The sequence below is a fragment of the Phascolarctos cinereus genome, unplaced genomic scaffold, assembly GCF_003287225.1.
Source record: "Phascolarctos cinereus isolate Bilbo 61053 unplaced genomic scaffold, phaCin_HiC Scaffold_5;HRSCAF=322, whole genome shotgun sequence".
NCBI classification, from domain to species: Eukaryota; Metazoa; Chordata; class Mammalia; order Diprotodontia; family Phascolarctidae; genus Phascolarctos; species Phascolarctos cinereus.
In genome coordinates, this window is record NW_027555958.1 from 354,189,209 (window position 1) to 354,203,785 (window position 14,577).

At 36.6% G+C, this 14,577-nt stretch overlaps 1 protein-coding gene across 1 annotated transcript in view; it reads right to left on the minus strand.

Moving 5' to 3' along the window:
- The window catches only part of DNAH14 (dynein axonemal heavy chain 14), a 340,072-nt gene that overhangs the window by 156,067 nt on the left and 169,428 nt on the right, over positions 1-14,577 (minus strand). The window contains 3 exon segments of the mRNA XM_020982026.2: positions 2,379-2,511; positions 5,096-5,254; positions 6,304-6,417. Of these exon segments, the coding sequence (XP_020837685.1) occupies positions 2,379-2,511; positions 5,096-5,254; positions 6,304-6,417 (406 nt within the window).

Below are 14,577 nucleotides of genomic sequence, written 5' to 3' on the forward strand. Positions count from 1 at the left end.
TAACAAGTTGAGATTCTCTTGCAGGCTGTTAAAAACCTACAACAAAAAAAGTCAGGATTAGCTTATTTGAATGGCTTTTTTTGGAGGGGGGTGCAGAGGAGTTTTAAATCTGTCATTTCATAAATGTGGGACATGCCTAGCATTGGAAAGTTCCACCGCAGACACAGATCAAAAATGAAGAAATCTGAAATCATTAGCTCTTGTCAATTGTTTAGTGGCTTTGAAACAGGGGTGTTGTTAGGCTCAAATAAGACAATGGGTCCAAAGCACCTTTCTAACCTTAAGGCACCAGATAAAAGCCGGTAGTTATCACTATTATTAGCCTACAGTCACCAGGCCAACTTCCTTCCTTGATCCTTCCACTGCCCTCCTGGGGAACTCAAGCAGTGTTTATAGAACAATACAGAGGTATGCTGGGAAATGTTTAACAACCAGGTGCTCCCCACCAAAAATGTATACAAGTCCATTTTAAAGTTTAATCTACTTTATCAACTCTTTGTTAAGTCTAAAAAAAATCAGCAAATCATTAAATCAAGCCCTGATGTGTAGTGATTGCTGACTTTTGAAATGCAGATGCTTATACTGAAAATTTAAGAGTGACTCTCATTAACCATTTAGAACAGGTTCTGCCACACCCCTGGAGGAGGTAAGTGCTTTGCCCATAGTCAGAGAGGCAGTGTTTGTTTGACAAAGAACTTGAACCCAGGTCTTCTTGACTCCAAGGATAACAAATGTCATATAGCTTTTCTATTTTAAAAATTATTACTTATAACAAAATGTGTTAAAAGATATAACCAAATAATGAAAACAGGGGACTATGATTTTGGAGACTATTATTTTGTTTCTAACTCATAATAAAATGGTAAATATTTTGCTTTATGATGATATTGTTAAAATAAGTGTTGCTATCAATGAAAGCTTCACTAATTAGTGATTTGTAATAATTTGGAAGTAATATATGTACATATGTATGATTCTTTTTTGTATAAAATTTTAAAAAAAACTTTTTCTCTTAATTTTTGGTATCATTTTTGAGAATGAAAGGAATCTAATCTAAGTCAGGAAAATTTCCAAATTGAAAGTTTTTTCAATATGACTTTGATTTCTTCATCTAATAATTAATGCATATGGTTTCTTGCATTTCCACAAATCCTTTTCCATTTTGAAAAGATAATCAATAAAAAAAGTTTCAATAAGATTCAAAAAAGATTCAAATATGGCCAACACCATTATACATAGATGCTTAGGTAATATATGGTCCTACTTGGATGCTGTGATTGTCTTTCACAATAGTGGTATAAATAGTAGCCCAACTCATTATCATTTTATTTTATGAAGAAGGATTTGGACTCTTCTACTAGAAAAATTAAAAATGATGACAAATTTGCTCTCTATTTTTTCTTTCTAAGTAAGGCAGGAAGAGTCCTAGCTCAGAAGGTAGAATATGAGTCCTGATTGTATTCTCTGCTGGAGATGGGGCATGGCAGCCTTTCATTTCAGATTTCAGCTTCTATGACAGATGAGTTCCAATTATCCTGAAATGACCATATCAGCTACCCCATAGAGAAGGAAGGTATATTGGAGCAGTCAGCCAGCATTTCAAAGCAGAGGCTCCTTCCTTCTTTTATTCTAAGACAACTTCAGTCATATCTCTTTTCTGCTCAGTGTCCAATTTTTCCTCTCCCATCTGGGACACAGGAGGATACTTTGGACATTTTTGCATTTCCTTATAAAAGCCCATTCATTCCCAGTGCATCTAAATGGAGACTAATTTCACAACATCTTTGCTAACCAGATAAGAAGGATATGCAGTATTTATCTCACAGGTAGGATATTTGAAGCAAACAGTCAATGCAACAGTCCTATGAATAGACCTTAGAGGTGCAGAACTAGAAAGTCGGTGTTTCTCACCATTATCATAGGGTATTATATGTTACATACTATGAGTGCTTATGTGAGCATGTGCAAGTAGCATGTGCATAATAAGACTAGATATTGTTTTAAACCTAATTGTATGTACTGGCTCTTCCACATACTAGCTATGTGACCTTGGTCATGTCATTTAAACTCACCGAATGTCAGTTTCTCTTCCAGGTCTAAATTAAGATTCCTATAGTCATCTGAGTAAATATAAATGAAACTTAGAGATGTACTTCATTTTATGTAACATATATATCTCTCAAAAGATGAGTATAAAAATTATCATAAATGGAATCATTTTTAATATATTAGAGAAGCTTATAATTTAAAAAGGAGTCCAACTATGAATATTTTGGGAAAAAAACCCCTAACTTTTTTGGTTAACCTGAATTTTCACACATATATATTTGAATTTTTTTTCTGCAAGATAACCAAGGTTAGAGTTTAACATATACAACCTTGATTTTTTCATTCTTTTATACAAAAAAACATCTCCTAAAATAGATCCAAGTTTTATCTGTAATCCCCCTGGGCCCTGAAGTCTCTCAAGCATTTGGTTAATGACAGCAGTCTTCCCAACACCAGTCTCTCCTAAAAGAAAAAAAAAAGAATATGATAAGTTAGATTTTTTTAATCTAAGAAAATGACCAAATAGATGTCTAGAAACTTTCACATTATTTTTAGTTAATTAGTAATTTAGTTAATTTAATAATAAATACTCAACACCCAAAATCATATGATTTTGTGTCCAAGGCAAGAATCTAAAATTGGTTACCCTTCTCTTAGGGTTAGCATGGAAGCCTGGGGAGAGCTAAGGCATCTTTTAGACATTTTTTGCACTCCATGTGAAGGACTTTTCTTGTCTTTGTTATAGCACTACTCATATCTATTCTTTTCTGTTTTCTGTGGTAGGATGATTAAGAAGGCTAAGAACAGGGCCTTAACATGAAATTGAAAAACTATTTGAATGACTTATGAGAGACTAGATGAGGAATTACAATTTGTTTTCATTTCAGGTTAATTTGCCAAAATTTCCCAGGTTTCTTGATTTTAGTGGATTCAAAACCATTTTTTGCCCTAAACAGAATAATTTAAGGGTAAAAAATATGACAACACCTTTTGTGTTTCGTACTTTTAACTTTTTAGAGTGTTTTCAGAAATGATCTCATCCACTATAAACATCAGCACTATAAGAGAAGAAGAGCAGGGATATTTGTTACCATGCTAATATAACATAAATACAAGTGAAGGACAATGGTATGAGCAAAGCATCACTGACTCAAAGAACCTTAAAACACCAGTATAATAATACCAATTATAAGAGATAAGTGGAGTTAAATAAATTGATTACTCCTCTCCGACTCCCCAACTTGAGGCAGTAAAAAGATGCTGATAACTCTTGTTAGGTAAGTCAGAGGTGTGAAGCAGGTATTGATAAGGCCCAGATAACTCAGATACCAATAAATCATAGGCTTCTGGGACTAAGTGTGAAAAATCCTTTGATCAGTCTACAAGTTCTTGAAATCCCTTTGATGAAATAGTACAGTGAGTTTACTGGTATTAGACAAGAAAATTTGTTCATGCTCTCTAAAACAGCAATCCAGTTTGGAACCTAGAGATTTTTGTGTCTGGTGGCTTAGAAGTGGAAGGTTCTATCATAGCTCCTGAGAAGCAATCACTTGAGAGAAGAGGGGTCTGGGTCTTTGTTTTAATCTCCTCCCACTCTCTGGACCAGAGGAAAACCCTGTGAGCTTAAAAGGATCCAGAAGATTCTAGTACATCTGTAATGTCCTAGTAGAAACCCCAGAAGCTCAGGAATAGGCAGCAATGTCTGCCCTGGGAGCCAAGAACAAGCTAGATACATTGAGGAAAGGTGGCTTCAAGCTCCTGCAAAGAGTCCAGCAGAAAAGCTATACTCTGCTAAATAGGAACTTTATGAGTACCTTGTGAAGGGGAGGAAAGGACTTTCAGAAACCAGGGACTGTGAGCTATCATCTTGGTCACAGGTGCTCTATGCTTGAACTCACTTTTCTGTTGTATTCCACACGTCCTTGTGGGACAGTATCACAGATGTTTGGGGGTGATGTTTTATACCAACTCTTCTTACCATACCATCTAAGTAAATATTTCTTTCTAAAAGCTAATTAACTCTAGCTGACTAATTGTTACTAACTAATTGTTACCTCCACCATGGGGGTGGGGGAACCACACCAAAGGGGACTAGAAAGCTATAGCACTAAGAAATGACCTTCCAGTCTCCATGGGCTACTCTTAGAAATCTGAAAGGATGCATGGAAACCTTGTTATAGGGACTTAATCTTGGATTTCCTCACATTTCCTCACCTTCTTATTATTAATAATAGAAAGGATCATTAAAGAGAGTTGGCCCTATGATACTTGGAACACATAAGTAATTAGAGAGAAGTAAAAGGATTGTTTTGCTATGATGAAAGTTCAGTTGGATGAGATAATACAAATTTGTAGAGTACCCCATCAGCTTGGTTGCATTTCCTCCAGCTTTATTCAGGGGCATATGAGTGGGAGTGAAGCAGGCAGATGGTAGAAGTAATCCAGGGCTGAATGAGCACCAATAGCATAGAGATGAACAATAGCTTTGAGGCTGAGAAGAGAGGAAAGTGAGGTTAGAGTAGGGTGATGGCCTAGAAGAGTCCACAGGATGGATGGGTTGGGGGTCCTGGTAAAACAAAGAGTAGATTTAGGAGGATATGGAATAAGGAGAATAGGTGATGATCTAACAAGGGGATTTCAGAATTTTTGATTATTCAAGTGGACCATTCTGATTATTCAAGTGTGTATTTGTCATATGCATATATCAGTCATTTATAGTCATTCTCTGATAAAGATAAATGAAATATTAGTGGGTCTTGAAAAATCATATGCAAACTAAGATATTATCAGCTTTTAAAATAGTAGTTTTGAGGAAATTAAACCACCATAGGTATAATTAAACTCTAGAGGAAAATGAATTATTATGCCCATCTCAATTAATATAGAATTTTAACTTTCTCCTCCACTGAACACAGATATGAATCTTTCTGAAGCTGTATTTATAAAATATATCATTAAATCACAATAACATTTTAAATCATTAAACAGAACTACTCGTTAGCATTGACTATAGTTTTGTTTTACTCTAATTCATTTTTATTATTACCTGCAATTAGTATAGGATATTTGTTCTTTATAAAAAGACTCATCAAAAAGGAGAAAGATATTGTATCTCTAGTAGCAAAGTGATGATTAAACTCTATATTTTCATTATACTTGATTATATTATCCAGGGATGTTTGAGAACCAGAGCGGTATAAATTTCCTAAATTTGAAAAGAAAAAAATAAAAAGTGATTTTTGGATATCTTTTAAATTTGTCTCTTTGAAAAAAAATGTAATTTTAATTTTTAAATGTCCAAGTAACTTCTGAAAGATTAGAAAATAGTCAATACATGCGAGAGACAAAACTAGAATGAGTTGTTGGAAACACCTCCTAGCATCTCAGAACTTGTACCATTTTGATGACTTTCTCTCTCATGGTGCCTCATCCATCCATTTCTCTGTCTCACCTTCTGGGGCAATAGTGTGTGGAAAGCAAAGGGGAAAATGTCAGCTAGAAATACCACCCAAGGAGCAGTAACTTTAGTCTAGACTTGTGCTGTTCCCTATTGACCAGCTTCCAGAGTCAAGTTTGAGTCTATGAAATACTGACATACTGCACCTGACATTAAGTGGTTTGGGGAAAACAGTATTTAGGTGAAACAGCCTTGCAAGAGGCAGTTAATTCCATGACTACATAGGGAAGTGAGGCAATTTTTGTTGAGTACCCAAAGAACCCCATTTCATAATACCATAAATTAATTATCAATTCACTAGAAAACCCTTGATATTTTATAACTTGCTTTACTCTGAAAGCTTCCAGGGATAACTCGGAGTGTATTAGAATACAACTTTTTATACATATCCAAGTTAAAAACAAAACGAAACAAAAAACCCTCAACAATAAGTTTTGTATATAGAGATATCAAGCAATTTCTCTATCGATGCATTTCAAAAATTTTAGAATTATTAATTTAGCACTCATAGACAGTAATTAAAACAAAAGCCAGGTGAGGCAATGGATAGAGCACTGGATCTAGAATCAGGAAGAAATGAGTTCAAGTTAAGCCTGAAACATTTAACTAGAGTATATGACCTTGGGCGAGTCACTTAACCTCTGTCTACCTCAGTTACCTTATCTGTAAAATGCAGATAGTAATAGCACCCAGGATTGTTATGAGGACAAAAGTACAATATTTGTAAAGTGCTTCACAAACCTTAAAGCACTATATAAATGTTAGATAGTTATACAGATTATCATAATTAATCTTACCTTCAATTAAACTATCTGAAGTAGGAATTAAGTCTGACCAAGGTATGAAATCACAATTCTGTAAGTCCACAAAATAACCAAAGATAGAACGCTCTCCTCCTGGCAAGCGGATGCCTAAAAATATTTGAAAGAGACAAAAACACATGAGAAAGAGTATCATGGGATGATAGATGGAGTGTCGGCAGGGCCCTCAGAGCCATCTAGTCCAACCCGCTCATTTTACAGTTGAGGAAACTGAGGCCCAGAAAGATTAAGTTACTTGCCTACATGGTAGTAAGCATCAGAAATAATAATAATGATAATAATAGCTAACATATGGTACCTACATATAGTAGGCCTACTATGTGTAGACACTGTGCTAAGCACTTTACAAATATCTCATTTGATCATTACAATACCTCTGGGAGATAGGTGCTATTATTATCCTCATTTTACAGATGAGGAAACTGAGGCAAAGGGTGGTTAAGTGATTAGCCCAGGGTTGTACAGCTAGTAACGGTCTGAAGTGGGATTTGAACTCAGGTCTTCCTGACTATAGGCCCAGAGCTCTATCCACTGAGTCACCTGGCTACCCCAAGCAGGATTTGAACTCAGCATCCTTTCAGTCCAGAGCACACACTTTTTCCCCACTGTGCTCTACTTACTCCCAAGGTTCATTTGTGGCATGTATTTCAGAAAATATAGGATATATACTTGAAAATGATTTTTTGATGCCCATCTTGTTACTTTGTAACATAAATGATGTTAGTCAAATGAGATAATATATGCAAAGAACTTTGTATACCTCAAAGTACTATATAAATTACAATGACTATTTATACATTCTTATTCATACTTATTTAATCAGTACAATAATATGAAACTAGTAAGTGTTCTCTAAAAGTATCTCTTTAGATACAAAATAAGTAATAATAAAACAAGAATTTTTGAATTTAGTTTGTATCTATAATTACTAGTTACTAAGTTGGTATGTATTTTAGAAAAAAGTTTGTTCGTTTTTACACGATTTTTGATGTAATTCAGCCTGCAATACTAACTTATCAATAATCTATTGTTTTAAAGTATGTTTAAGTTTAATGTTTTTACATTAATCAGAAAGTTCCTTTTTTGTCTGTACATTCAACGGTAATTACTCTGTATCTGGCAAATACTTCCTTTTATGAGGTTTTGTGGTTCCTGAATTTTGGGGAAAGCAACTTTTCCACCATTCTGCCAGTCATATTGAAAATGAGTTTTTTTTTTAATAGCAGACCACATATTTATAGTCAGAAAACTGACTAAAAGATACAGAAAATAAGATCCTACTGCATTTATTTGTTGATTGTAAAATAGTATTTGATTTTTTTTAGAGGAAAAACAAAGGTCCAAAGGCTTTCCTCCAACAAGGTATCTAATATACATATTAAAATCATGTGAAATTCCTTGGTAATTCAAATATAGAACTAACTACTCATTAAGTCTGATAATTAACATTCAATGAAATGGCTCTATATTTATGAAGACAACTCAAGAAGCAGCAGTAGCTATTCTTCTAGAGATACTTAGAAATTTAAAAAAGAAATCAGAAAAAGAGATGGCAGTGAAACCCATAACCTCAAAAGTCCATATAAAAATGCCCAAATTTTAGGCAATAAACAAAAAGAAATAGAGTTCCTAATGCAAGGAAGCACATTTGACCTTACAGTTATCATTTAGACTTAGTGGGATAAAACCCATGACTTGTCCTTAATTCTCGTGAATACCATTCTATATTAAGGTCTACTAATACACAGAAATCCAGGATCCAGAGAGAAGAAGAATGACAGAGACTATTTGGGTGAAGGTAAAAAGAGGGAGAAAAAAATAATTTTGTCATTGGAGATCATGTGGGCAGGAAGAGGAAATATATGAAGAAATTGGAAAATAGATTACAAGTCTAACAGAGAAGCATGCTATGGTAGTGATAGAGCACTTTGATTATTCAAACCCTTTCTGGAACTGTTTCTCTGGAAAAACAAAACAGAAAAACTAATAAGTTGCTGATTTACATTAGTGATAGTTTTATACTTTAAAAAGGAAGAGGAACAAACAAAGGGAAATTCTGTTGTGGGTCTGATTCTCACTAACAGGGAGGAATGGAATAGGAAATGATAGAAATTAGGTGCGGGAGGAAGTGATCACTCCATTGTAGAGTTTGTGATAGAGAAGGAAAGGAAATCTGAGCATAGTCTTAAGTGCACCCTAGATTTTGGCAAAGCAGATCTCCAATGGTTCAGAGGAAAGATACATAGGTTCCCATGGAGTAAAATGCAACAGGAGAAGTCAACTCAGGAGATATGGAAGATGTTTAAAAACGAAACTTTGAAGACACAAAGGGAAACAATTACAATGAGGATTATGGTTGGGAGAAAGCTATGTGGATACACAGAGAACTCATCAGTTAACTTAGATTATAAATGTACAGATCAAAGCAAGGCTTAGCAACAGATGAATATGAGTGTGTCCAGGTACTGTAAACATAGTGTGAGAAATGCTAAAACTCAGAATGAACTGAGACTTATGAGGAAAACTAAGGGCTACAAAATGTTTTTTTTAATAGCAATGTTGGAGAAAAAGGAGGATAAAGTAATAGGACCTTTGTTTGGGAATGAAGGGATGATATTCACAACAGAAAGCAGAGTTGCTCATTTGTTTTCCCTGAAAAAGAGAATGAATTGTACTATTGGTGCTTTTACCAATTACACTTAGCCAAACTCCAACCATGGATTTCTTTACTCCCACCACTCATCTCCTTCATTCCTATTCAGAGCTGGAGGAAGTCATGAAACCATTCAGAATGAGTCTGCTACAGATTTGTTATCTGATCTCAACAGGGCCCTCAATGCAGCAAGACAATCCTTTAACTCCTATCTAATTGATTTTCTATCCTACTCATCATAGTGACTGTTCCAAACTTCATCTTGCCTCATGTCTTCAACGATGCTTCCCATTCTCTCAGAAAAAGACTTTGCCTCAAATGTCCTTAAGAATATTGAGGTCATATTCCAAGGGCTCCCTTTTTCTCCCCTTTTTCCCATCTTGTGTAAGTCTGACATAATTTCCAATTATTTCTTCCTTCGTTCTAGTTTTTGATGAAGAGGTGGCCCTTCTCCTTGCCAAGGTCCACCCCTTGATTCCATCCCCAGTTATCTTCAACAGACTGCTCCCACTATCAATTCCACTCTTTAATCTTGAATGTTTATCTACTGACTACTTCCCTTCTGACTAAAAACATGCCCAAGTGTCCATCATTTAAAAAAAACCCCTCATTTGATCTTACCATCCCTTTTAGCTATTGTCCTATAACTCTTTTCTTTTCCTCTATCAAATTTCTTGAAAAAAATTATTTATACTTGGTGCCTCACCTTCCTCTCCTCTCATTCTATTCTAAATGATTTACAGTCTGGCTTCTGACTTCATTCAATAAAAACTGTACTCTTCAAAGTTATCAATGATTTCTTAATTGCCAAATCTGATGGGTTTTTCCAAGTCCTTGACTCTCTGCATCATTTGACTCTTTCCTCACTTTTTCCTACTGGCTACTCCATCTTCTCTGGGTTTTCAGGACACCTCTCTCTCTCTCTCTCTTTCTCTCTCCTTGTCTTACCATTTCTCAGAATCCTTTGCTAGTTCTTCATTCATGTCACTCCTAACTGTGGTTGTCTCACAAGGCTGTCCTTTTCTCTCTCTACACTCTTGCTTGGTGATCTCATCAGCTCTTATGGGTTAAATTATTATCTCTGTTCAGATGATTCCCAGATCTATATTTCCAGCCCCTGTCTCTTTCCTGAACTCTAATCTCATCTCACTAATTGCCTTTTACACCAGATGTCCTGCAGGAACTTCAGACTTGACATGTCTGAATCAGAACTAATTTTCTTCCCCTCCCCTAAGCCCTTCTCACTTTTAAAGTTCCTTAATACTGTTGAAGATACCACCATCCTCTCAGTTATCCAGGTTCACAATCCCGATGTCATCTTCCGCTTCTTACTGCCATTTACCCTCTGTATGCAATTGTTTGCCAATTTTTGTCATTTCTACCTTCACTAAATCTCATACAAGTTACCTTCTCTCCACTCACATAGCTACTACTCTAGTTCTGGCTATCACTTCTTTCCTAGACTATTGCAATAGGCTTCTAGTCTCTCCCCACATCAGTATTTTCTCCACTTAGCTAATAGGATGATATTCCTAAAGCACAGGTTTGACCATGTTAAGACTTTTACTCAGTAATCCCTGCTAGCTGCCTATTACCTCCAATATCAAAGATAAAGTCTTTGGCATTTAAAACTCTTTATGAAATGTTATCTTTTTACTTTCCCAGTTTTCTTATAATCTATTATCCTCCATACATTCTACAATCCAGCCTTGGTTTGTATTGATTGACTGGCCTTCACTGTTGCTCCTTGGACAAGAGTCATCTTCCATTGGCCATCTATTGCTGTTGGAAAGCTCCCTTTCTCTTCTGCCTCTTAGAATTCCTGGTTTCCTTCAAGACTCCACTTAGAAGTCACCTTCCATAGTCTCAGTCTTCTTATCTATTTGCCTTTCCTCTTTTCTATATGTATCTTTTACATGCCTATTTATTTATATGTCATCTTCCCTGATAGAATGTAAGCCTGAAGAAGAGAAGACTAGGAGGATAAGGAGAACATGATAATTGACTCTAAGCTATGATGGAAGGGACAAGGGTAAGTGGCAACGAGGCTGGTAATCCTTAATGTCAGGAAAAAACTTCCTAACAATCAAACCTGCCAGCAAATGGAATGGGTTTGCTCAAGAAGTGGTGGCTTTGTCTTCTTTAGGGGTTTCAAAGCAGAAGTTCATATCACAGGGAATACTTTCATAGATAACTTGCAACTCTTCAATTTTGTGACTCTGTGATGAAAAGGCTCCACCCATTCTTGCTCTATCTCAGTTATTTTTTGCTCAGTTGGAAGACAAATTTCACATAAAAAAGGATCATTGCCCCTAACTGCAACTATCTCCTGGATTGGACCATCTGTGATAAAGTTTCCATGTGGCATGACCCTTTTGTCCCCATGGGTTCAACTATGATGTCTAGGTAGAAGATTCCTAGATCTATCTATCTAGCCCTAACATCTCTCTCAAGCTCCTGAGTTTAGTGCCACCAATTATCCTTTGGACGTCCTGAATTGGATATCCTACGGGCATCTAAAACTCATCATATCTAAAACAGAACTCGTTTCCCCCCAAACTCTCCCCTCTTCCCAACTTTCTTATTTCTATTAAGGGCTACACTCTTCTCCTAGTCACCAGGCTTGCAAACTTGGTGTCATCCATGAATTCTAACTCATGTTCACCTCGTACAAACAGTCTGTTGTCGTCTTCTTGTTCTACCTTCACAATACTTCCTGTCTAGGTCCTTTTCTCTCCATGTACATAGCTGCCATTCAGGTAAAGGCCCTCATTATCTCATGCTTGGACAACTGCAAGTAACTTTCTGGATGGTTTCCCTGTCTCAAGGCTCTCCTCAGTCCAATATTTCCTCCATTAAGCTACCAAAGTGATTTTTCTAAAGCATAGGTCTGACCATGTCATCTATTCTACTGAATGTCTGACACAATTAAAGTAGCTTCCAATTACCTCCAGGATCAATTACTGACCAGTTTCTGGTAGTTAAAGCCTTTCACAACCTGGCTTCCTTTTACCTTTCAGTCTTCTTATACTCTACTACCGTCCACACACTCTTCAATCCAGCCATTACACTCCCCCATGTACTCTATGATCCAAGTGTGCTGGCAATCCTCCACCACCATGTCACTCTATATCTTGACTCTGTATCTTTGCATGGGCTATCCCCAATCCCTCCCCACTTCAGGCTCCTGGCTTCCCTGGTTTTCTTTGAGACTCTGACTCATATCCCACCTGCAATATGTCTTTCTTGGTCCTCCTCCCCCAGCTCCACTCCCAGTGCCTTCCCTCTGAAATTACCTTCCATGTATACTGTATACAACTTGGAAGCACCTTACTATTTGCACAGAATATTCTTTTGGGAGAGACAATATGTGTATGGATATACAAATATATATATATATATATATGTATATATGTGTGTGTGTGTGTAGTTTAGTATATGTACATTCTCTGTCTCTCTATATATACGTGTGCATGTACACACACACATGCACATGCGCATGCGCGCACACACACACACACACACACACACACACACACACACACACTGAATATAAAATAGATACAAGATGATCTTCTCAGGAGGGCCCTCACAGCTAGGTAGATGAGGAAATGTTTCCTGTGGAAAATGAGCTTGAGGTGAGTGTTGAGTAGATTAGTGATTCTAAGAAGGAGAAGGGAGGAGGGAATGCATTCCAGACAGAGTCAGTGCAAAGGCATGGAGATGAGAGGCAGAGCATAACATAGCAAGCAATGTCAGGTCAGCCCAGCTTAGCTGGAGAGCAAGCTGGCAGATAGAGTAGCTAGTGTGATAGACTTGGAATCAGGAGGATCTGAGTTAAATTCCACCTTAAACTAGCATGTGATCCTGGGCAAGTCATTTGCCATTAATTACTGTCTGCCCCAGGTTCCTCATTTGTAAAATGGGGATAATAATAGTACCCATCTCCCAAGGCTGTTGTGAGGACAAAATGAAATAATATACATAGAGAGCACTTTGCAAACCTTAAAGCACTGTATAGATATTAGCTATGAGAGTGTGTAAAGGGGAGGGATTTATAATAAGCCTGGAAAGGTAAGCTGTGGCCAGGTTGTGAAGGATTTTTAAGGCCAAACAAGATTTTATACTTGATACTGGAAGAGGTAAGGAGTTTGTTGGGTAGGAGAGTGACATGGTAAGCTCTGATTTAGGAAAAACACTCTGGAAACTCTTTGGAGGATGGATTGGAATGAAGAGAAACTTGAAGGAGAAAGGCCAGAAAGGAGGTTATTGAACTAGCCCAGGCAAGAGACTATGAAAACATGAAATGGAGCGGTAGCTCTGTGGGTAGTGAGAAGGGGAGGGATACGACAGATGTTGGTGGGGTAGAAATGATAAGATTGGTTTTAGGGAATGAGGGAGAGGGGGGAGTCCAGTGTCACAATGAGGTCTTGAATTTGGGTGACTGGAAGGACAGATTCAACAGAAACAGGGTAGCTTGGAAGATGGTTAGGTTTTAGGGGAAATTAAATGAGTTCTGTTTTGGATATGTTGAGTTTCAGATGCCCGCTGGTCATCCAGTTTGAAATGACCAATAGACGGTTGGTGATGTAAGACTAAAGCTTAGAAGAGAGACTAAGGCTAGATATATGTTGTTCTGGGAGTTATTTGCCAAGAGATGATTAAAAACTCGTAAAAGAGGCATAGAGAGTGTAGAGAAAAAAGAGAGAAAGGGTCCTAGGACAGAATGTTGAGGAACACTTACAGTTAGGGGAAACAAGATAGATGATGAACTAGCAAAGCAGACTGAAAAGGAGTGGTCAGACAGGTAAGAAGAGAACAAGGAGGGAATAATGTCAGAAAAACTCAGGGAAGAAATAATTTGTAACTTTAGAGAGAGGTGAATACTGAGGTCAGAAACTCATGGATCTACCTGAAACTTTACTATTACTGTGATTCCTGCCCCACCTCCCTTTCTAATAGATGGAAGATAGTATTGGTGATGAGGAGCTCATGGTGATACCTTGGTGTGGTCCAGTTGGATTTGTGGCAAAGTATTCCTAAAGATATCTTTCAAAATATTACTCCTCCTTCTATATTACCTGCTTATAGCAGTCAGATGAGCTGCCAAAGGGAAAACTGACATGAACCGGATATAATATAGCAGGTTTTTGTCAGAATTTAAAAAAATAATAGATTCAGATAATGATCAGGAGATTAAATCCAAGTGAGTTTGGTTTCATCTTTAAAATGTTTAATGGGCCAAAGTAAAATGTACTTTAAAAATCATCTACCATTTTGTATTATCTGATATAGTTTCTCTCACATCATTTGTAAATAAGAGTTTTCATATTCATTCATTCAAAATCCACATGTGGTTGTCCTACTTTGGTATGAGGCAGATATTTATCTGTGTCATAGCACTCCTTGTGCTAATTTTCAATTAGCTGAAGATTAGATAAGGCATTTATTTAGGGAAGTGGTGTAATTATTGGTTTCTTCACATTTTTATTTTTCCTATTTTAGGAGGAATGTATTGAAAAAAATCATTAAAAGAAGTAAAGTGAGTAATTGTAATGACCTCTTTTGGAGAAAAGATGATGAAATATACTTTCCCT